Here is a 23,772-nt window from a genome sequence, read left to right as displayed (position 1 = left end):
GTTTTATTGTTCAGCTACCGTAAGGATTTATAGTTGAGAGCAAAAACCGAATCAGCTTTTCTACATTTGAAGCATTGTCACCAACCATAGTGTGTATATGTGTGTGTATGTGCATGTGTCTATTGATCGTCCCTTAAACAGTTTGTGTTTCTAATCGTGTGGTTCCTCAAACGCAAACTCGCGCGAATCGCTGTACCACATTAAAAATATCGCCTTGCCCGCGAAAGCTATTTGAAGCCGCGTGCCTGCAGCGTCAACGCGCGAAGGCCACGAGGTCGTAGCTCGCGCCATACGCGCAGAAAAGAACAGGTAAGGCTTTTGTTGTGCTACTGGTATGGTAGGGCTTGCGGTTCGTGGACGTTAGAAGGAGTGAGTGAAAGAGTTCGGTCGCTCAAAACTGTGCCAACCGAACCAAGGGGGAAGGGAACCATTTTTGGGCTCTTGTTTATCGCATTGTCTAGGCGGGCACACAGGTATCTAACGCGTGCTCGGCGCAGGTTGCTACGAGAGACGAGATCGAGAAATCCCTCCGTAGGATTAGAGAGCGAGAGAGAGAGGGAGAAAGAGAGACCATTTAGAAGAGAGAACCGAAGGTCAATAGAAGCCTACTGAGCGTGGAGGATCTGTTGCTACTGCCTATAGCGTAAAATATCCACACGCACCATGTGGGGTGAAGTGCGTGTTTTTTGTGTATGTGTGCGTGGTAAATGTTTGCAAATGGTAATGACCACGTTGTGCTGCTTGTCCAAAATCACGAGAGCCGCCGTCCAAAGGTCTAGTATTTTAGCAAATTTGATGATCATCAAATGGGGGAGGCAACAAAAAAACAAAAAAGCATCCGTCTGCAACACACATGCTTTGTCGCGTAACTAACGATCTACGACGATGATGTTCTTATCACTGGTTTTCCGGTTTTCTTTTTTTTTCTTCCTCTCTACGCTTTCGTCACATTTGATTCCATGCTTTCTTTTTTACTTTCTTCCGGAAGGGCAATTTTAGGGGCTCGCCGGGTTTAAGCGAGATTGTGTGTGGCTGTGGCCAATGACCTCGAAAAAACCCGTTGGGTTTTGGTTTAATTTTGCTCGTTTTGTCCTCTAATTAAACACACATTTGTGTGCGAATGTTATGCCCTGTTGAAATGAGACATTTTGTCCATTTTATTGGATTTGCAAGGAGATAATTTATGAAGATTATGACATCGAAATAACGGAACGACGCTTGAAAACGTGCTCCGAACCAGCGCATGTGGTTTCATTTTAACAGTAAAATACAAAAACAACAATGTTGCTAACATTGGGTGGCGTGGTTTACACAAGTGCAATGAAACTCCACTTTGATGATACACTATAGGAAAGTTCCACACATTGTGGTGGGTAAAAAGTTTGCGTTACATTTTCATGCTTTGAACCACTAGGAAAAGCTTACATGAGTATCGTATATTTTGCTTTTAACAAGGCTTAATTGTTTTATACTTCTATAGTTATTTTGTATTATACTTTATTTTTTATTGTATAGAGTAAAAACAAGCCCCATTTTTTTAATTTAACACTGAAAAGAACAAAATTTCGACAAAAATGTGTACTAAAGGTATTTTTTTAATTATTTTTTTTTTCATTTATACGAGCTTTACCATTGCACTTAAATTTACTAACCAAGACGATACTATATTATTCTGGGCATACAAATATGGAACTCTTCGCTTTTATATGCTTGCAAATTAGTAAAAGTATGTACACGTTTACAAAAGGTTTACAGGTTAGGATAAGAGTAAGACGATATTTAAAAATGTTAAACATTGAAACAAAATTGGCCAAGCGCCTTTGAAAGCCCTTAAAGTTTAGGGTTTAATCCATCTTTAACTTGTAACAATTTGTATGCATTTGTATATATTTTTTGTGAATTTTTTTTTTAAATGAATCAAAATCGGTTCTTCCCGCTACAAAACTTTTTTGTCCTACTCATCCTATTAATTATATTCTAGAGTGTTCTTCATATTTGACGCAAAAAAAAGTTGATCTAATGGCTATCTATGACTAATTAGTATGAGAGGGTGCCGTACGAGGCCATAGAGGTTTGTCTTGACTTATTATAGCGCAATAAAACATTACTTAGCGGGGTTTAAATATTGTAAAGATAATTTGTTTTACTGTTGCTCTATCTCCTGTTTTATCCACTTCACTCATTTTGTTCCCATTTCCCCCTAGACGGAGACGCCTAGTACTTTTGTAAAATTATGGGCATCATTTTCTTATTGATGCTATTAGCTAACAGATGGCGTTACTTCTACAAATTGATAGCGGAGCTGAGATTTTTTCGATTCAGTACTTAAATTGCTAATTTTCTACGGTGCTTTAATAAAACTGCTCTGGGCTTAGAATCTGATTGAAAAACGGTATTGGTTCGGGATCAGTTCCAGGGCCGTTAAGAGTTTGGGATCAGGTGCAGTTCCTTTACTGGTTCGGGATTAATTCCATTCCAGACATGTTACGTTCAAGATCAGTATGGGTTTGTTGAGATCAATTTTAGAAACAATACAAACAGAGTACAAGATCCATGGCCGGTATAGATGTAGGATCTATTACATGTTAATTGAGGGTTAAGCTTTAATTCCTGAACAGAACTGGGATTTGTGAGTCTTTGAATCTTGAAATTATCATGCATAGCCTTTCGGTGTTAAGAGATCATGTGTTATTAAAATGTTACATGTTCTTCATGCATTCCTTAATGAAGAATTGTACAATTGAAGCAAAATATATTTAAGATCTTATAAACTACTACACATTCGTTGTTGCTTTTTATGGTAAAAGTATCTTTTCCTATTGCATATGAGCATACATTTTAAATTATATGTATCAAATGCACTCATCGGGAAGCACGTGCCTATAGATAATTGGCTGTGTTTTGCTGTTGCAAAGAAACAATTACCCGCTGAAGACGTGCCCTCTCTTCGCATTGATAGTGTCAACCATTGTTCGGCAAAGATAACAGTTATGACCAATGAGACATTCCAATCATCGGATGATTCCTATCTCCGCCTCAGCTGCATATAGGGTGATGTGCGTAGTGGCGTGACGACAACAAAACAATAAACCAAAATATTTGTTTGCGTACCGATGGCACGGTGTGACGATTCCACTTCATACGCTTCATAAAACTCCTGCTACTCCATAAATGACATGCAAAACGGCTCATGAGGTCACACTAGCGATTCAAAACGGTCGGTCACAAACTGCAATCGAGCTGCCCTTTAGTTGAGTCAAGTTCAAGTAGCATGTGGATCTCGGCCTCATTGCGAGCAACAGAATTGTTTTGCTGTTTTACAGATAAGCGCACGGGTCGAGGGGGAAAAAAGTGATTGCTTTCTAATCTCTCCCTAACCTTTGACGTGGCGGAGAGCAACCCAGCATCGAACTAGAGCAGCAGGAAGAGATGTGTTGCATGATGATTCGTTCCGTTCCGGCATAGTGTGATTAAGACTTTCTTGCGTACAGTGTTGTACATTTAATATCTCCTCACAACCCAGTGCCTTCGAAGTTAGGTTTTGTAGCTGTATTTTATGGGAATCCAAATAATATGCGGTCTGTACAATGATATGTTTGTTTGTTTGTTTTACGTTCGAGAAAATGCTGTATTATAGACTCGGTATCACACACGCTCGGAGAGAAGATTTGTTTTCCTTTTTTTTTAAAGACACCACCATAAATTCAATTCCCAGCCGTAACAGCTTATTAACAACCCGAGGGGAAAGATAGGGACCCATCGGCGAATGGTTGTTGGAGCGATTAGAATTATCTTTACCCTTCGCGCGATAGTGCAGGGTTGCTTGCATGCGTAGTGGTATTGACTTATTATCTGGTACGGTTATTATCATAACCGGGCAAGGAGTTGGGTAAAAAAACAACGTGTTTGGGGGGGTTTCGGGAGACATGAAGCACAAACGGCGTCGATATATTGCTGTACGATGGGCGATCAATGAGTTTGAGTTGTTGGCTGACGTAATTGGAAGTACAGTAAGGCGATAAGACCCGATCGTAGATTGCCGATCGGTATCAAAGCAGCGTGGAGTAGTGGTGGGTCATATGATTCAATTCACGACCCAACCCGCAGTCGGATGCGAGCCAGTCAGAATCGATTCCGTCCCGTGGGTACAGCAGATGCGCTAGCTCGGAGTCGGAATCCAATCCGGCTCGTGGGTGTACCGAGTTCGGGTCGACTCGAATGATCAGTAGGTGCAAGAAAGCCTAAGTGACTATGACCATTTTGTGCAACGAGTTTGGATCAGGTATGGACCTGACCGGCTATTGAACCTACTTCAATCGCTCGCTTAAGGATGGCACCACCCGGTAGCTTCGGTTGGACCCGCTCATCACTAGCTCGGAGTATTCAGTATGGTATAGTTGTGAGTTGATATTCACGCGAGAGTGGAGCTATTATGAAAGATAGGTCAAAATAGATAGGAAGATAGGAAATGAAAAATAAAATAATTTTCTACTTTTATTACATCATAACTTTAATTCAAATGAATTACAAGTGAATCACCATTTCATTTATGTATCTGATCGATTCAAAGCATTCTGGATCAAAGTTTTGAACATTCTGGATTTTGAATCAGGAACGGATGAATCTTAATGATTCTGAATTATACATTCTTGAGAGTTCATGATCCTGAACCATAAATATTCATGTGTTTATAATGATGAATCAGAAACCTTTAACTATTCATGATCCTGAATCATTCTTTTTAGGATTTACAAGATTTCTAGCATCATCAGATTCTGAATTTCTGATTTTGTTTTGTAAATGAGGTTGTATAGGAAATTAAAATTTCATTCGTAAATAATAGACCTATCCAACGTAATGATTTGTAAATGTTTTTCAAAAACAAATTGTAAATAATGAAATAAAAATGTTAAATTTCCCTAAAATAGATCACTGCATGGAAACAAACTAAAATAATTTACCGAAATACAATGACCTTTCCTCAAATGAGAGCTAATCAGTTGAATGTGGCACGTTCTGCTTTTATTCCCAAATCAATTACTTAGAACGCATACAATACTGGCAGTAGTAGAGGTACAAAGGGCGTGTTGTAGATTAGGGGACGGGGAAAAAAAACTTCTAGAGCTTCATCCAGGCTTCGATTATCAGCTGTCTTTCCAACAAGTTTATATTTTTAAATACCGTCCCGTAAAAACAACTTGGTCACAAAAAAAGTCCTCCAATACCGACTATAGCATCCGGGAGGTGATGTCTGCTCGAGGACGCATCCATGTTTGACCCCATGGGCGGGTAAAAATAACCACTTTCCCGGCCAGCCCAGAGGCACGACGGGCAAGAAGTGTTTTCATTCCTAAACCGCCGCCGACATGTATGCGTTATCAGGCCGCGAACCGGTGCAGCGATAGGTTGTTGCACGTTGTTGAACGGTGGTATTCGGGGGTTTGGCATGGCCTGGCAATGGTCCTTTTATCAGCAAGCGCCATCGAACGGCGGTAGTACGGTAGAACCAGCACTGTGATAGATTGTGTTTAGTATCGACGATGAAAAGGCGCTTTAGGCATATGGTGCATTACCGGTTAGGGTCGCTATTTTGAGTTCGGTTTAGTAAGTTAGTGATTTCGAATAATATTTCCAAACTAATATAAAGTAAGATATGGCGAAGTTACAGTTATATGGCTCCAAATCGCTAGACTCAGAAGAAGTTGTTGTGCTACGTGTCGCTTGTGGAGGCTCAACATCAACGAAACGCATAGTCTGTGACAGTTGAAGTGAGCTTATGCAAGTTAGTTGTTTAAACTGTATTTTAGTTGGTTTGATAATCTTCAAATGTGTCCAAAAAACCAACTTCTATACTACGTGTACAACGTGTCGCTTGCATAGGGTTCCCATATGAACGTAATGAAACGTCATCGGTGGCATATTTTTGGACCAGCGCGCACGCTACGATGCAACAAAGTGCCGAGGCTCGAGCTGCCATCGGTATCAGTGTACCTCCTCTCATTCACCCCACCCGCTCCCATGACACGGGAAGGTCGAGGAGGACGCGGAACCAGCAATTGATGATTAGATTACCCGTTTCGACAGGCATTTCGGGATCGGGATCAGAGGCTGGCACTGGTGGTTTCGTGGCGAGATCGAACCGTGACCGGTGCTCAGTTCTGGCGTAGCGTGCTCGGAGATCGCAGGTGAACGGTGAAAGTGGTGCGATTTGGCTGTAGTTTGGTGTGGTTGGCGTAGTATTCAGTGGTTTTTTGTTTCTGGTGAGTTTTGTGACGTCCACCAGGAGGTTGCATACGTGTTCGAAAGGCGGAGGAGAGTTTGTGACCATTGGAGTTCAGTCACCGGACAAACGCATCGGGACGAGTGAGTGGTTATGATTTCTGGGCGAAATAATTGATGTGATAGTCACCACCATCATGGGGTAAATGCTTTGGATCTTTATGTTTGATGCATTGAGATATCGTTTTTGGACGGTTTTTGGAGACTGCTGGATGTTTTAATAGCAACGTTTGAGAAGCGTTTAGATGTTTTCATAAATCTTGTGTACAACAGTAACAATTCATAAATTCTACAACTTCGGATGAGTTGGTGATTTTATAGTATCCTGGAGGTTATTGTTACCCCAAGAATATCCTAGAACATCTCAATAAATGACGACTATGAATTTTGACAATTTTTCTGCTGATGTTTCTCAATCAGCAGAACCTATTGGTGTGTGATAGAAGTCAAAAAGGGCCAGCAGGCTCATATTGGAGATACTACCTTATCTCGTTTTAGGCTCGATAGCGCCTGTTCATTCAGAGTAACACGGAGCTGCAGGGAGATGAAGTTGTACTATCGCACAAACTGTTACGTAAACTGGTAACATCTCTCTCCCTCCCGTCCGATCAGCAGTCAAAAGAGCAAAGTTCAAGGTCCGGTGATCTCTGATAGTGACCGCTCAAAATGTGTGCTTTAGGGTGCATTTTTGTTGCTATACGATGATATATGGTGTGCCTTTCTATGTATGATTGTGTGTGTGAGTGTGCTCGTTTTGTACGATCATCTTATCCATGGATTTAGGATTAAATCATTTTTTCAGCAATAATAACTGGATCCTAAACACTTCCTATTGGAAATCGAGCTCCAATAGTAAACAGTTCAATTAAGCTAGTTCCGCTGTTGATTATCGTTAATGAGGGGTATTAAACCTGTCAACGATTGTGTTATCGGGATTGTCACTGGACATTGGAGCACGAAGGTGACGGTGGTGGTGGTGCTGCTGCTATTGCTGCTCACCAATTTTGGATACGCGTTTAGAGCATTCCACACACTTGTACACACTGAACATTAATGTTTTGATTAGTGGCACGCATTTTGCGTGTGCTACTGGATTGCTGCAACACCTTGGCCCGTCATCAGGCATTGTGATAAGCGTACAGCGGAGGGAACATGCTAGTACCTTGTCTACGTCGAAGGTAGAAGAGCAGCGATTGTTGACGGATTTCCCAATTACCAAAGCAGTGTGCGTGTTGGAATTGTGATTGGCTTTTTCATTCGACAATGTCAAGTCATCGTGGGGCGACGCTTTGTTTGATACGTTGAAGGCATTTCATATGAGGAAGTAGAAGGTTACCATCTATATAGAGTTCATTTGAAATAACAAGAAGCTTTGTACTAGACAAAAGGTACACGATGATCATCAGCTGATCGTTGAAACAATGTTAAATATAACCTGGAATAGTAATCCATAATTTTATTATAAAAAATATAGTATATTTAATTTTGCTCGTAAACTGAAAACTGCTAACGATGGCTGCCATGCATGTCCTCCGATTAACCAATAAAATGCATTCCGGCAATCGTCAGTTGGTTCGGTGATTAATTTGTATAGCTCTATAATGCATTGAACACCCACTGCCCGGCCGTCATTACCGTGTTCAAGGATTAATATTATCTTTGCGGAAGTGTTTGCACAAAATACGCTCCCGTGCTCCAGGCGTTGGTGCTGCTACCGGTGATAAAAATGGAATTAAATACACGGCACACCAAATGATGATGCCTGATTGCATATGAAATGTGTATTGCCCGCAGGTGGGAAGAATGCATGTTTGCCGCTTCGCTAGCTGCATCAAGTAAACGGCTTTAATGCGTGCTGGCTGCGTGCAACATGAGTTTAGCCATCTTTGCGTGGTTGCGTGAGCTTGAGAGAGGGGATACACAGCTCTCGTTCGTAGCACCAGCATTGTACCATAAATCCTGCTGCATATACGTGCAAATCCACCCAATAAAACGCGGGAATGATGGTGGTTGTTGATATGTAGCGATAGAATTCAAATGATTTGCTGTACAAAAATAGCTTCGAGCTTCACCGGGTGTCGCCAGCTGCATGCGCCCACTCCCCACCGCAATCGCTTATCGAGGGCTCTTATCGAGGGGCTTGGTTGCGCGGGATGAGATTGCTTAAATTGCACTGTCCATTTCTGTGCGAAGCAGATATGCGCGTACCTTTGGTTGCCAGCCGAGCAGGTGCAACAGCTGATGGGAAGATGGAGCCGCAGGCAGCACCAGGCAGCTGCCAAACGGTTGGCCAATCAATCGATTAAACGGGTGAAATTAATACAATTCAATTGCCGATTGAGAGTGCAGTGCAGTCGGTTGGGTTTGCGATTGCGTTATCGTGAACCTGGAAATAACGTCACGGGAAGCGGACCCGGGAAGAAATATCCCGCGCGGCACGAGTGAGCAAGCGGGAGGGCAAGATTTTATTTTTGGCCGCTTGAATGATTTGTGAAATTTGGCCGATATGATGCTATCGGTGTTGGTTAAAAGTAGGTTCACAGACGGAAACATATTGGCTGGATCCTAAGACAATGGCAGCGGCAGAGCTTCCTACTGTTCACTATTTGTTGTTTACAGAAGGCTGAATGAACTGTGTTCACTATATGCATTATTATAAATCAGAAATTTTGTTGTCAGTCAGAAGTATTGTCCAGAGCACGATTTATCTTCCTCTTCAACTGGAATTCTTCTCCAGATGATTCCTGTTAATTATACTGGGGAGCTTCATTCATTCATTGTTTGAAATATGTGTGATTTGTTAAATTTAACACTAATCTAGTTAGTTCGTCCAAATAAGTTTGTCCTATATTCCAGAGGTACTTTAAAGGATTGCATACGGTTTTTTGGTTATGTCCCGTAGGTTATGTCCCGCATAGGAAATATTGATGCCAATAAATCAATAAACCAAGGTATGAATCCAAATCATTTTTGGAATCAATTGAAAAAAAATCGTTGGGAATCCCATGGATAATTGTAATTTTTTTCCATCATTTTATGAGAGAGTTTGTCTATTAGTTGGGAATTTCAAAAGTGAGATGACATTATGTGATTGATACGTGATAAATCGAGGCTCTGATTTGAATTATACTGTAGGGGTCATCATCATCATCATTCCTGATCAGTGTGATCAATGTAATGTTGTTGCATTCTCTTGCATGCCTATTCAAAAACACTAAATTTGAAGAAAATTAATTAAATTGAGCAGTATAATCACAATATCTAACAAACTCCTGCCAAGGTGCAAGATCCTGGACCATTTTCTCGATAAAACATCTAGATATCCTAGAACAAGTGCTTTTAAAGTGAGTCAAGTAAGAAACGAGTACTCATTTGATTTTAAAATTGTATCCAATAGCTTCCAGGCATACCAGGGATGCGATATTACGGTTGAGACGTTAGCATTTGCCCAAACTTATTAAATCTATCGCCCATCTGGTATGTTTACCAATCAACGAAATTGCATCGAGCTTCTGCACGATATACCTGCAGTTCCGTTTGATTGATTCGTCCATCACATTTACTTTCTCGCATGGTGTCTTCCCTTCCCCTCAAGGGATGTTCGCTTTGATGAGGTTGGATGATTCTTTGAGAGATTACTTCGTACCGGCAAAGTCATAAAAATAGACCATCTCGTCGATGCTGTAGCATCATGGGCAACGATGCACACCAAAACACAACATTCCTAATAGTCCTGAGGACACTTATCGTGCGCCGGTTTGCATCAGCACATGTAGGCACCGGCCGATGGAGTTGTGATGGAAAGTGCAGTAAAGAAATTACAGCTTCCATCATATGGTGGTGTATGGTGTGCCATCCGGAAGTGATAGTATTCTCGGGCATTACTTTCGGCCTGGCCACGCCATCGAGTGCTACAGCATTTTGGTAACTCGTTTTTCTTCTTGTTCTTTCCTCATCATCTTTTGCTACGGATAACGTTGTTGATGCTGCTGATGCTATGGCCCTTGTGCTGCTCCTATTCACAAACAGCTTATCCCATACGTATTGCAGCCATTTCAGTGGGTTATGGTGTATGGTCTGATGATGGCCGTAAGGAGGCAAAGTTTTCGGTTGTTTCGGGGTTGTTTCTCTACCTCAACCTCGGCCAATCCAATCCACGACCTCTCAAACGTGGCTAAGAAATGGTCGAGCAGCAAGTTTGCGAAAGTCGAAGTTCGGCTTGCTTTGCCCCGAAGGCGGGTGCGGGCATACTGAATGGTGCTGCAGAATCTGTCGGTGCTCATAAATAGGGATTTTACGGTTTTACAATCGTGGCCCGGCATCCCCAGGGAGCGCATCGATGCTGCTGCCGAGCCACATTCCCGCCCTTTGCTTTGGTCGTGATGTGGCGCACCATGGCAAGTGCAAATATTGGCCGACTGCTGGACGACCGCATAGTACTAGCGCGTTGCATATGCTGCATTTTATCCTATTTTATCATCAAACGCGAAATACCGCCCAAGATGCTATCGGCGGAGAGTAACGGGAGAGCGTTTTCGGGGGTGTTTTGCCCATTTTCGTGTACGAGTGGTTGGGATTTTTCGACAAAGTGTTTGAGAGAATCTCTCTTTATGTGTGTGTGTGTCAGGAGTGTACTCTGGAGCCCCATTGGTACCGGCACCTCGCTTCCCACCCCTCTCCATTGATTGCTTAAGGGGGGTTTTCAGTTCACTTTCGGGTTGAACCGGCGGTGCGGTATATCGCGTGGTTAGGATCTATCGTTGGCCACCGTTCCCCGCAAAAAAAAGAAAACCCATGACAAACTGTGTAACAAGAACTATTAGTCTTGGTTATGTCCTGTTCCGAATCGACGATGCATCATCATCGTACTCGAGTCTCCCCTTTCGAGTTTCTGTGGCTGTGGCGACTGATGTTTGAACCGAAACCAGGCAGCGTGCACTCTGGTGTCGGTGAAGTGTGCCATCAGTAGTCATCAGTTTCATCCATCGCATCCTCTCCACTTCTGGAGCTCTGGAGTCCTTAAGCTGTGCTCAAAATATTGTGCAATAACCCAGAATTGTGTTACCACGCTTTTTTTGTGTGCACACCAATGTTGCTGTCTGCCCGTCCACGTTGTTCGCGTGTTTGAAGTGTTGAAGGTATTGCATGCTTTCTTTTTGCCGCCTCCACTTGCTTGGTGCTGTTGAATTTTGAGCTCAGTGAAATTGGGAATTCTAGTGGCAAACACTTCTGGCTGGAAAAACAGATAAAGTCCGATATGGCGACCATGTCCAAGGAGTGTCACAGCGCTGGTGTGTGGATTGTTTGAATGCAACGTGGTGCAACATGGCGCTTCTTCCGCTTCCTTTCTTATTTGGTTGGATTATCTGGTGCGCATCATCATGTATGTAATACCCTTGATACGTTGATGGTGATTACCCGTTATCAATCAAGCTCGCATGTCAGTTGTCGTATGTTTTTTTTCTCTTTGAGGATGCACGTCACGTACTCTGCGTGGAACGTCTTCTCGTCAATGGCAACATGTGGTTGTGGTATGGATTTTGCACGATAAACAATGAAATAGAGAAGCTCTAATATGGCTACTGCATCGTACTATGAGCATAGCAGATTTTTAGTAAATTTAAAGCGCCATCTATCAAGCAACAGAACAAACAAGCATGCTAGTAGCGCTTAATAAGCTCTTATTAAACTTTCAACGTCAAATCATTTGTATTTCTCCTCGCAAACGCTTTCCCTTTACCATTAAATGACGTCAAATACGCGTCCTCCACCACTTCCTCGTGACAGCAGCACTCGCCCGATACATGACGATGCAAATATTGGAGCAATCGAATTAGCGTGTAATCGCGACGATTGAGCGTGATCGTTAGATAAAGACCCTTTTATGGTGTACTGCGCTATCGCATTAATAACCTCGCTGTATTGCATTAGATTGTGCTTTAGAAGTCAGTCCATGCTGTTTCGCTTCATTAACCGATTATTGCATTTTTTTCTTCTTCTTCTTTGCAGCCGCGTCGCGTCACACGACAGCAGGTGATCGATTCCCAACTACCGCAACAGGCTTAGACAACGATGCCTGGACAGGAGGAGAATGGACCGATTCCGGCCGGGCCGACGGGCCGCATCCTGCCCGCCGACAGCTACACCTCGACCGATCCGGCCGTCCCGGTGAAGCTGCGCATCGCCAAGGAAGGGTTGGCCTCGCTCGACCCCCTGTCCGTGCCGGACCTGATGAACCGTACGGTGCGCGATCATCCAGACCATCCGGCGATGGTGTTCCGGAACGCGCAGAAACAGTGGCAAACCGTGACGTATCGCGAGTACCGCGAACGGGTCCACCATATGGCGAAGGTGTTTATTAAGCTTGGGCTCGAGCCGCACCATACCGTGGCGGTGCTGGCGTTCAACAGCCCGGAATGGTTCGTGTCCGAACTGTCGGCCATTCACGCCGGGTAAGCATTAGTAGGGCTTTTTTGGTGTGTGTGTTTGCTACTGTGTTCACACTAAAACATTCATTGGTACGTTTTTTAATCCATTTTTTCCCCTGTCTATTTGCAGAGGTATCATCACCGGCGTGTACACGACCAACTCGGCCGAATCGGTACAGCACGTGCTGGAAAGCTCCCGGGCCCAGATCGTCGTGGTGGACGATGCGAAGCAAATGGAGAAAATCTGCTCCATTCGTCAGAACCTGCCGCACCTGAAAACCGTCATTCAAACGATGCCACCGTACGCACCGTACGTCAAGCGGGACGATGGCTTCTATCGTGTAAGTTTCAGTACCCTCCTCACACGCCACAGTGAAATTGAGTTTCCTGTAGCGTTTGGTTTTTGTTCTTCTTTCACATTCACTTATCAACGTTCAGCACATGTATTCACAGGGACGTTTTTGAGGGGGTGTTTTTTTGTTGTCGCTTTGGTTTGGTTTGGTTTGGTCAGCAAGCTTTACGAATGCTTTGGCTCAAGTGACCAGTCAGCACCATTGGCCATTGGGGTTATGAGGGGCATTTTTTTTCGTCCCGTGCACGATATCTTTTATGCGCGTTCAATGGTTTTGCATCCCTTTGCACACTCACTTCATTTGAGCCACGGGGAAACATCAAACGCCGCGTAGTGGGTGTAGTGTGATGGTGTGGTATGTATGTTTTTATATCAATTCAAGCACTCTTGTAAATCAACAGTTGCAATTGGCCTTTCGGGTCCGTATCGGGATCGGAGCTTTTTGTTTGGTCTCTCGCTTTCTCTCTCGCTTTCGCTAGGGTCAATTGAGTAATGAGTCAGTTGGATGTCTATCTTTTTTTTGTTGTAAATTATTGAAGTGTTACTGTGTTTTATCATATGCGTGTCGGTTGACCCCTTGAGCAATTCGATTCCCGTTTTAAAAACTGCCTGTTTTGTAACTTTATACAGCAACTTTTTTTTATCAGTGTTATAGAACATTGATTAAGCTAATGGGTAATAGCAATAGCGCGCACCTTTTTTTCATTAACTAAACAGTAGTTTTGTTACTTTGATCACTCCCTGAATACACTGACGAACTCATAGGCCTCGATTGAATATAATTTATAGTTGAACTATCGTTTAACGATTATGCTTAATTGATGTACTCTTTAAGCTTCACTGATTTCTACTTGATTTGAGTTGAAAAATTATAATACTAAAGTATTTTTTTAACATAAAAATCAATACAAATCAGAACGGAATATGCCTACCTATCTTTGGACGTTTTGGATGCGTCGTTGACAAAGAATCTCCTACGAAGACGGGTTTTGTATACTAAACAAGATGATGTTATAGTCGGACAAAACAATATTAGTCAATATATGCTATGTCTAAAGGCATTTTTCCCATTTGATCGTTATTAGGAATTATCGTTACAATACTGTCGAATATACAACCACCAGCCGAATGCCTTTTTTCGATATGTTTTCGTTTTTCATAAGCACTGTTAACATTAAATCCATTCGATTGGATTTAAAAAGAGGGTTGTGAAACACTGTTTTAATAGTGCGTTAGTGCACATTTAGTCGAAGCTGGTGTTGGATAATGTTGTAACAAAAAAAAAAGGGTTTTATTTGTGTGTAATTGATGCATTTTACTATGTTTGACAATGGTTGGATTCAGTTATTTTTAATTATTAGTTATTAAAATGTTACATGCATGCCTATTAAAGACGCTAGAAACATCTCAAGAAACCGAATTTCACTTTATTATCAGAGTAAAACTTAAATTTTCAACATATTATGAGCTTTTACTACTTCAATCCACGAACGCGGGTATTGGTTAGCTTTTGAAGGATGAAATACAATATCATTAATTACAAATATTTAAAGATTTCCGTAGAACTATGAAACCAAACGGTGTTCGAAAAGATATTTTAGTGTCACACAATAAATTAGAAATTTATTGATTTTGAACTATTTATATTTTGACATTGATTGATCATTTGAACTACTGTCGTTCAGCAAATCGTTTGATGTGCTTACTGTAGTGGAAATAAAAATAAGTATGTTTCCCATGAAAAAAAACACACACATATTCACTCCACAAAGGAATCGCAAATGACAGTGAGGTGTTTTCAATTCAATTAGAATATTATTGGATTTTCCATTATCAACCTGTGGTGTGTGTGCGGGGTGTCAGAACGATTCGAGGGCTGGTGGACATAATATCAAAGGGTACATTCCTAGGGGGAGCAACAACAACAAAAAAAAATACTCGTATCAAATTATATCGAAATTTCCTCCGCTGTTTCTGTCTCTCCCATTTCCCACGGGAGTGTAGCGTGTGAAAAAAGAATGGATAATAGCTTTCATCTGCTTTATCGGCGTGTTGAGGAAAAACTAAAGAGGAAAGCAATTTTTTTTTCCTCTGTTCACTGTCCTCCACCGCGCTCTCGTTTTACTCCCCACTGCACGGGCAATGAGAGATCCAATCGGTAAAATCCGCATTAAAATTCATTCCGCTAGCAAAACGTGCCGTGGAGGGGTCTTTTTTTCGTATTAACCTGCAGGCAAATAGTACTGGCCGGGGACTGGGACGGCAAACGGAAGCGAAATTGCACCGTGCACGAATTTGCACATCACACCGCCGGCGGGGGCTCTCTCGGCACTGGAAGGTGTAGAAATTAGCAAAAAGCAAACATAAAATGCTGCGAATTGGATGAAATTAGCAAAATGGCACCAGAAGAAGTGGCAGAATAGCTCTAGCAGGAGGAAAAAAATGCTTTAACTAATTGCAGATTGGGATCATTTTAATGAGTGGGCGAGGGCTTTCGTGTACCGTGCTTTTCTTGTTTTCCCGATGAAACTAATGAATAGTGAGCAGGTTTCGCAAAGCAAAGGTTAGGAGGTTTCATTTCAGTTTCTTAAATGATGTGTTATTTAATGGAAAACGTTGAAGGGCGCAGTGTGCCATTCTATGATCAAGGGGATATTTTTTAAATTGAAATTGATAACGATATGGTTATGTAAGCTTCCAGCCAACCTTAAAGTATCGTTTTTTGTTGTTACTTTTTTGCTTGACCTTTTTTAATTATCACTTTTCCTGAACTCATTTCAAAACCATTAGAAAAACGCTAACCTTTGGTTAACCTAAGCGCCTCCTCTTGCTAGGGTCACTGGACTGGTTGGAAAAACCAACAAAAAAAAATCACATCGATCGGATCGACAAAGCTCAAAAGCAGCTGCAAAAGAAAAAAAAAACCTGCAGCTACAACATCATTAATCATGCTACCATAAGCCGGCTACGGTTAAACCTAAGCCATCTCTCCTGCCTAACGTTCCTAAAAGCGGACGGTTTCTGTGTGAGAAACGCCATGCGGAAAAGCGGAAAGCGAAACATTAACGATGATGACACCTGCGATGCGACGCACTTTGACTATCTGCAGTACCGCCGTACAGCCGTATAATGGCGTCATATAAACGGGATCCTTTACGCCAACAACTTGTCCATCGATCTCTTTACCCCAGTGCCGCGCGTGTATGCGTCAAGCGCGTGTTGTTGCTAACCGTGTGAGGTAATTTTTCTTTTGCGCTCTCCCATTTTACTTCCTTTTAAAGAAGGTCGATAAAGTACAGGGGTTCGTGTGTGTTGCTTTTTATTCCTTCTTTCATTTGCTATCATCACCAAGACCAGCACCACCACCACCACCAACCATGCGGTAGCATGTGGTTCCTTCTTGGGGGCGTAGGAGGCGGTTACATCGGTTCGACATATTCTCACTTGTCATTTCACTTTCGATTGCCCCACCGGGTGTAGGGCGAGGGCGAAATCTCGTGCTGCTCAAACTGCTGCAAACTCAACATTGTCGCATCATCATCAGCATCATCGGCAACCACAGTGTGGAGGGGAAGATCGAAGCCCGCCGTTGGTTGGGAGGGAGACACAGCATTTCTGTGCCTTAAAAATCTACCATTGGAGAGAACATTATTTCCAACGGCTCCCGTCCCATGTGACCAACCTGGCTGCTTTGCGGCTTGGTTCTATATTGCTTCTACACTTGCCCCTGGGAAGCTGTGGAGATGCGCACGGATCCCTTACCATTTTCCAGCGCGAACTAACCAAAGCGTTCCAATGTATCATAAATAATCGGACCAAATAAATCACACCATCGCCTTCTTCCGCTTTGCGGCTAGCGAGCGCGCTTGGTAGAGAGAAACATTTTCGACAGCAAATTGCTACCAATTCATGGCAGCAGGAAGTAGAGTAGCAGGACCTCGCCCGAACGACGAGCCGTTGCAACCGGCGTTTTCTTAGTGCGGTAGAACTCCACGACCTGTACCGATTCAATCAAGTTCCAATTTTGTGGCCAAACGATGGGACTTCTGGGAGGGGGGGGGGGGGAATGTGTCGATGGGTGAGGGATGTTTTCGACTGCCTTTAAAGGATGGAATATGCTGGTTGGTGGTTGGTTTGGATACAAATAGTCAATTTTCTTCAGCGCATGATTGATATGCTTGGGTACCTTGCGTGTGCGCGTTTGTAGCCGGCGTGCTGGGCATTTGTAGGGAAATATTAATTCATCATACTGCAGAGTGCTGCGCTAGTTGAAGGACAAAATAACACTTGAATGTCCTGACTTGAGGAAGTTTCCATTTTCCATTTTGCGAAACACACGCTCTCTCTATATCTCAATATTTTGATTATCCTCAAGATTGTAGCCGGTAATACCGGTTGCGAGAAGTAAGGAAAGATGGGGCAGTATGCCCATGCTAATAATGAAATGGATATTTCTGATTCAGATCATCAGTTTGAAACGAGTTCCAAACATATTTGTTAGAATTGGTCGAACATATTCTGCTTCTGACGTACCATGGAATGTTGTGGATAGTCCTTGCCCATCAAATGATGGTAACTTTTTCTGGCTATAAAAGTCCAATGTGTTTAACATCAATTCAAGTATTTTATACAGTAAGGCAATATCAGTTTTGTTTGTCTTTTTATAATTCTTGTAATGTACATATTTATTTATGCAAAAAAAAATTTATCTTTTGCCTAATTATATATTGTTATGTGGCTTTGTTGTTTTTGTATTTCAACTTTATGAATTTATGACTTATAGTTACCAAAGTTTAATTGGATTGATTCACCACACCGATGTCAAATGCAAAAAAATCCTTTCAGTTGAATTTTAAAAATCTTTCAAAAACTAACAAACTTGTAATCGTCAGACATAGTCGTATGAAATTATTAATCTAATAGCACAAACCATCCAATTCAAGTGGAACTACACAAATAATAGGTTTATTTAGAAGAAAACAGCCAAATTCGACGTTTACGATACGTTATTAATTCGATCCGGTCTCGTAGTACAATCGTCATCTCGTGCGACTTAACAACATGCCCGTCATGGGTTCAATCCCCAAATGGACCGTGCCGCCATACGTAGGACTGACTATCCTGCTATGGGGGGAGATCAATTAGTCACTGAAAGCCAAAGCCCACAAGTGGTGCAGGCAGGCCTTGGCCGACAACGGTTGTTGAGCCAAAGAAGAAGAAGATATGAAGATTAATTCGATAAGATATGTGTTTTTGGATTCAGAAATTTCCCCAGAAATGATTAAAAATAATCTAATTTTTCATTTTAATAGTAAAAATAGGTAGTAGCATAGCATGAGTCTGATAATTCAGAATATGCATCAGGAACATTGATTGATATTATTTAACGGATCAAAAAAACATTTTAGAGCAAACAAGCGTGTGAATTATTTGGACACACGTACCGAATGATGTTATTAAAGGTCCTCTTTTTCTTCAAGACCCGATACTCCCATAACGACTTCTTCCCTTCAGTCTTGTTTGAATCGCGTAGATGATGATGGGTAGAAATGATTCTGCACTGCACGGAAGACAAAGCTTCACCCCGACATAAACCGACCGAGACCATGCTATTCCACCTCATGCGGGTTATGTTCTGTTGGCACTAATAAAAAGGGGGGATACCACATAACGATACGACTTCGCTTATGTCGAAACAAAGCACGGAAAACAAAGCAATCTTTAAAGTATCTACGGAACGGGGAACCCGGTTCCTTTACCCCTTTAGAAGATGGCATCTGTATCCCTCCTTTTCCTCCCTGATTTTTATCGAAAGGATTCGTGGGTTAACCATACCATCGATTGCATTGCGGAAGTTGTCAATTGTCTCGTGGGAATTGCTAATGAAAGAAGGCAAATAGGTAGAACAAAAAAACCAGCCGAATACGAAAAAAAGGCGATTGCTTGAACTTGCAACGCGTGTGCGTGTGGCTGTGTTTGCACAAGACAATTTCCACTTCAGGACACGTTTTCTTCCTGCCAGCACAAACAAACGGCAAAGGCAACGAAGGCAAGGCATTCGTGGGTGCTATTTTTTTTTTTCCTTCACGAAGCCCACCAAAATTGCGCCTCAAAATGACTTCATGCCAGGTCGTGACTGGACTGCGGACACGAATCACCAATCTGTGGTTGCGCATAACCGGTCCACGGCTGCCAGCTTCCGATGTCGGAAGAAAATAGGTGAAATGGTTTTGTTTTTTTCTCACTTTTAACGATCTACATTCTCCTTTGCCGGGCTATGAGTGTGGAAAGAACTCGTTCTGTTTGGCAGATGAAGATGTCCCGTCCCATTCCCTCTGTGACAAACCGCACCGCAAACGATGTGTGATTACGTTACGGGATATTTGGCCAAAATTGCTCTATTGCTATGTTTGGGGTGGTTTAATTCCTTAGATGGTACTTTAATTTACTGCTTCCGCAATTTAACTCACCATTAAAAGATTATTTTTAAAACAATTTTAAAGCAATACAATACTTTAACCTTTTCCGTTTCTTTTCATTTTTTATTGCAGTGGTCGGAACTGGAAGAAATGAACGTTGATGATGTGGAGGAAGAGTTTAACAGACGCCTTGCCAACATCGCCATCAATCAATGCTGCTGTCTGGTGTACACGGTAAGGGAGAAACTCTTTCCTGTTCGAACCAACGCTGCGAAAAGTGTGCAGCACCATGGCTAAATTCGCTTCCCATTTTTTCCTCTCCCTCCAGTCCGGTACGGTAGGCAATCCGAAGGGTGTAATGCTCAGCCACGATAACTTCACCTGGGACTCGTACGCAATCGGCAAGCGGCTGCACCAGATACGGTACGCCGAGGAGGTGCTCGTGTCCTTCCTGCCGCTCAGCCACGTCGCCGCCCAGATGGTGGACATCTTCCTGACGCTGCAGTTCGCCTGCACCGTGTACTTCGCCGACAAGGATGCGATGAAGGGCACGCTGCTCCACACGCTGCAGGAGGCGAAACCGACGCGCATGCTGGCGGTGCCGCGCGTGTACGAGAAGATCCAGGAGAAGATGCTCGCGATCGGTGCCCAGAGCGGGGCGGCCAAGAAGCTGGTGGCCGGCTGGGCGAAGAGTGTAACGCTGCAGCACCATCTGGACGCCATGGAAGGGTGCGTATGGGATAGTTTTAGTTTTTTTTTACAACATTGTGTTAACGCTCCGTTTCGCTCTCCGTCTACAGCAAACCCACCAACTCGTGGCAGTACCGTCTGGTGAAGAACTACATCCTGTCGAAGGTGAAGGATGCGCTCGGGTTTAGCCGCTGCCTGACGCTGGCAACGGCCGCCGCACCGATGGACCGGGAGACGAAGAAGTACTTCATGAGCCTGGATCTGCCGATCATGGAAGCGTTCGGCATGTCGGAAACGTCCGGTGCGCACTCGCTCACCGCACCGGATAGCTACAACTTTGACACGATCGGCAAACCGCTCGGCGGCTGTGAGACGAAAATCGACAAACCGGACGAGCGAGGGCACGGTGAAATCTGCATGCGCGGTCGCCACGTACTGATGGGCTACATTGGCGAGGAGGGCAAAACGCGCGAAGCCGTCGACGACGATGGATGGATGCATTCGGGCGATGTGGGATATCTGGACGAGGCTGGCTTCATGTACATTACGGGACGCATCAAGGTATGTGGGGGGGATTCGAGTAGTTTACCCTTTTGCTAATCGCTCCCTTTTTGTTGGTTTGCTGGCTCATCGCAGGAACTTATCATCACTGCGGGCGGTGAAAACATCCCGCCGGTGCACGTGGAGAATCTCGTGAAGAATGAGCTGCCGTACGTGAGCAATGCGTTCCTGGTGGGCGATAAGCGCAAGTTCCTGACCATGCTGATCACGCTCAAAACGCAGATGAACCTCGACAGCGGCGAACCGAAGGACGAACTGACGCCGGAAACGATCGCCGCGCTGAAGGAGCTCGGCGTGGAGTATGGAAAGCTGAGCGAGATCCATGCAGCTGGTCCCTGCCCGAAGGTAGCGTGTTGTTTTTTGGGTTATTGGGTGACTTGTTCGACCCAGCCGTTCTTAGGAGCTGGCGTCACAAAATGTGATTGATTAATTGAGCTCCGTCGCTTTGTCGTTTTTTCACAGGTGCTGAAAGCACTCCAGGAAGGAATCGATCGTGCCAACCAGAAAGCCATCTCGAACGCACAGAAGATTCAAAAGTTTGCCCTACTGAAGTCTGACTTTTCCGTGCCTGGCGGCGAGCTAGGTACGTCCCCGGATGCTGCCAACCCTACCCAGTGAGCTATTTTTACTAAAACTTTTTCCTTTCTTTTCTTCTCTCTCTCTCTCTCTCTCTCTCTCTGTTTCTTCTATCTCCATCCCACCCGCGCAGGCCCTACGTTGAAGATCAAACGTAACGTCGTGGCGGAAAAGAACAAGGACATTATTGAAAAGTTCTACGCATAGAAACAAAGCCCGGCGCTTAAATTCGGTTTATCGACTTTTGCGAAACAAGTTGTGCAATGTATGCTAAGTTTTCTTTCGTTATCGGTTTTGTTTTGCGAAGCGTTCCGGGGCGTTCGCTTCCGCACACACACGCAACCCTCTCCGAACCGCACCCAGAACCGCACGACACCATTCGGTGAGGGGGTGTGCGTGCGCTTAGTGGTTTAGTGGTAACATGTTTTGCAAAATGTTTCCTTGCTTCTTTGCAATTGATATCGTTTAAGAGTATCGTAGATAGTGTGAAGAACACGGACGGACACACACACAGATATATAACAAAATTATGTAAGCATCTGCATATTTCTGCGCTGTTTTTTTGTGGCATTGCGGAAAGCGGAACACGATGGGACTGGTGCGACACTATTAGAACGGTATGGCGGGAGCTAAAAAGGCCACGCTAGCCGCTACACACGCGCGCGCGTGTAGCGCGATTGTTTAGCCTTAACGTTTTAGCCCCAGCGCTAAACAATAATTTCCGATAAGTTTGTTACCACATTTGTTTTTTTGTTTTCTCCTCATCCCCTACTCGTAAGTTGTTTGGTGATATTATGTAGAGTTGTTTACGCCCGGAGGTGGTGAAAATCGAGAGTGAACGCAATGGACGCAATGGGTGAACGAATGGGCGAACGAAGCGTAGTGGTTGTAGCAGTTGTCCCTACTTTCGTCCCTTGTTGTAATATTATGATGTACAAAGAAGCCGTTCCCGGACGATGTATCGCGCGTAATGTCAAGTTAGGCCCAGTGGTTAGTTTGCGCTCCGGTACGTTCAGTCGATACAGCGACTGGAGATGGGAAGGACAATTGCGCTCAACGCACGGACGGCTTTGCTGTAAATAGATGACCTGTTCGTTTAGGCTTTCTTAACCGTCTAGGGAAGGCCACGATTCGTACGAAAAGAGGAATAAAAATCCCAAACACCGACCGGGTTTGTTTTGTAAGACTAGAAATAGATTATTGTAATATACATCATCAGTGTGCTACCGAAATGGAAACTCCCGAAATGCCGGATCGATCGATTTTAACCTCGCCGGTGATAAGCGGGACATCTTATTTCCCCTCGTCGATTTCTGTCCTTCCGTCTGTCCCCAATTGGATGGCATTTGCCGTTTCGGATCTGGTTGATTTATCACTTAAAGGTATCTTCGCTCTCGGGAGCGGGGCGAAAAATTCTTCTTCAAATCTCGTTTAAAGCTGTGTAGCCTAGATATATTGCTCTACATTCACTGTACAATGCTGGACGGCGTCTAATAGATTGCGCTCTCTGGTCCCGGCAATAGTAAAGCGAAGAATGTCCTAGATGTGAGGGGGGCTTCCTCTGGCCTAGAGGCAAACGTATTTTAAAGCGCCTGTCCGGGTTTCTTTACTCAAGTACAAAGTGATAAGCGACAAAAGAAAAGCAAAAAAAACCCCTCACCCTTTACCCTATCGACGTTTCGGCAAAGGGTCGGAAATCGGAAAGTTGTAGCGGAAACAAGTTGGCGAAGATTTTATAAGCGGCCGATACTATCTCGCTGGGACATCCAGATAACTTTGTGGGACTTTTGAGGTAAGGGGGGAGGTGTGGCAGAAGACGGCAGTTTGACTTTTTGATTTTAATTTAATTTTTACTTTCCAATTACCCGAAGGCTGGCGCTGGATCAAGCGGGAGGGAGTGAGAGCGGTTCCGAATCTTCTGCGGCGCTGTGGTTGATTTTAAACGAGTGCAAAATCTCCCCCATCGACCACGGCCACTGTTAGAGCGTTGTGGTGTAGCGTTGATTAAGAATAACATCCGGTTTTGGTGGCGCACAATCGCGGGGCGACGGTTTTTTCCTTTGTAAATGGGCGGAAGTGTTTCGGATGGATTTTTGGAGGATTTTGTGGAAATCTCTTGAATTGGTTGTACAAAAAAGAAGAAGAGAAAGTAAGGACATTTGCGGCAGCACAAACAAGCAGCGTAATATTGGCAGCTTGTGTGCAGCTAACAGTATTGCCATTTAAAAGTGAAAAGCCAGTAATTTCATTACATGTTACTTTCGGTTAATAACGCCCTGTGTATGACTTTCCGTTTCGCCGTCGCGACGGCTCATTAAAAAGTCAAAGCGAATGTTTATCGAAATGTTGCCGCCGCCCTGTTTCGGATGTGTTTTCAATCGTCAGATTTTTTGTGCCCCTTCCCACCGCTCACACGCTGGTTCGATGCGTTCGATGCCGAACCGGTCCGAGATATGCCTGGCACCAC

General features: G+C 43.6%; 1 protein-coding gene across 8 annotated transcripts; it reads left to right on the top strand.

Moving 5' to 3' along the window:
• Positions 1–166: 166 nt before the first annotated feature.
• On the top strand, positions 167–22,498 carry LOC1275450 (very long-chain-fatty-acid--CoA ligase bubblegum). 8 transcript variants are annotated; one of them, XM_061658614.1, is made up of 10 exons: positions 5,530–5,604; positions 6,085–6,260; positions 12,289–12,731; positions 12,838–13,048; positions 19,611–19,712; positions 19,807–20,207; positions 20,279–20,729; positions 20,805–21,074; positions 21,192–21,312; positions 21,439–22,498. In XM_061658614.1, the coding sequence occupies exons 3-10, from the start codon at positions 12,352–12,354 to the stop codon at positions 21,510–21,512; spliced, it is 2,010 nt and encodes a 669-aa protein (XP_061514598.1). In that variant the 5' UTR covers positions 5,530–5,604; positions 6,085–6,260; positions 12,289–12,351; the 3' UTR covers positions 21,513–22,498. The 8 variants fall into 8 exon arrangements, with proteins under 8 accessions (XP_061514601.1, XP_061514602.1, XP_061514596.1 ...); XM_061658617.1 differs by lacking the exons at positions 5,530–5,604; positions 6,085–6,260 and adding an exon at positions 167–309; XM_061658618.1 differs by lacking the exon at positions 6,085–6,260 and having other exon boundaries at positions 5,369–5,604.
• The last annotated feature ends 1,274 nt before the right edge of the window (positions 22,499–23,772 follow it).

The sequence above is a fragment of the Anopheles gambiae genome, chromosome 3 (assembly GCF_943734735.2).
Source record: "Anopheles gambiae chromosome 3, idAnoGambNW_F1_1, whole genome shotgun sequence".
Lineage (NCBI taxonomy): Eukaryota > Metazoa > Arthropoda > Insecta > Diptera > Culicidae > Anopheles > Anopheles gambiae.
The sequence above is the reverse complement of the archived record's forward strand: the minus strand, read 5'-3'. Positions and strand labels throughout refer to the sequence as shown.

Coding starts and splice junctions, on each gene's coding strand:
- LOC1275450 (XM_061658617.1), top strand. CDS start 12,352: ATGCCTGGACAGGAGGAGAATGGACCGATTCCGGCCGGGCCGACGGGC. Junction 12,732..12,837: donor CTGTCGGCCATTCACGCCGG/GTAAGCATTAGT, acceptor GTCTATTTGCAG/AGGTATCATCACCGGCGTGT. Junction 21,313..21,438: donor CGTGCCTGGCGGCGAGCTAG/GTACGTCCCCGG, acceptor CCACCCGCGCAG/GCCCTACGTTGAAGATCAAA.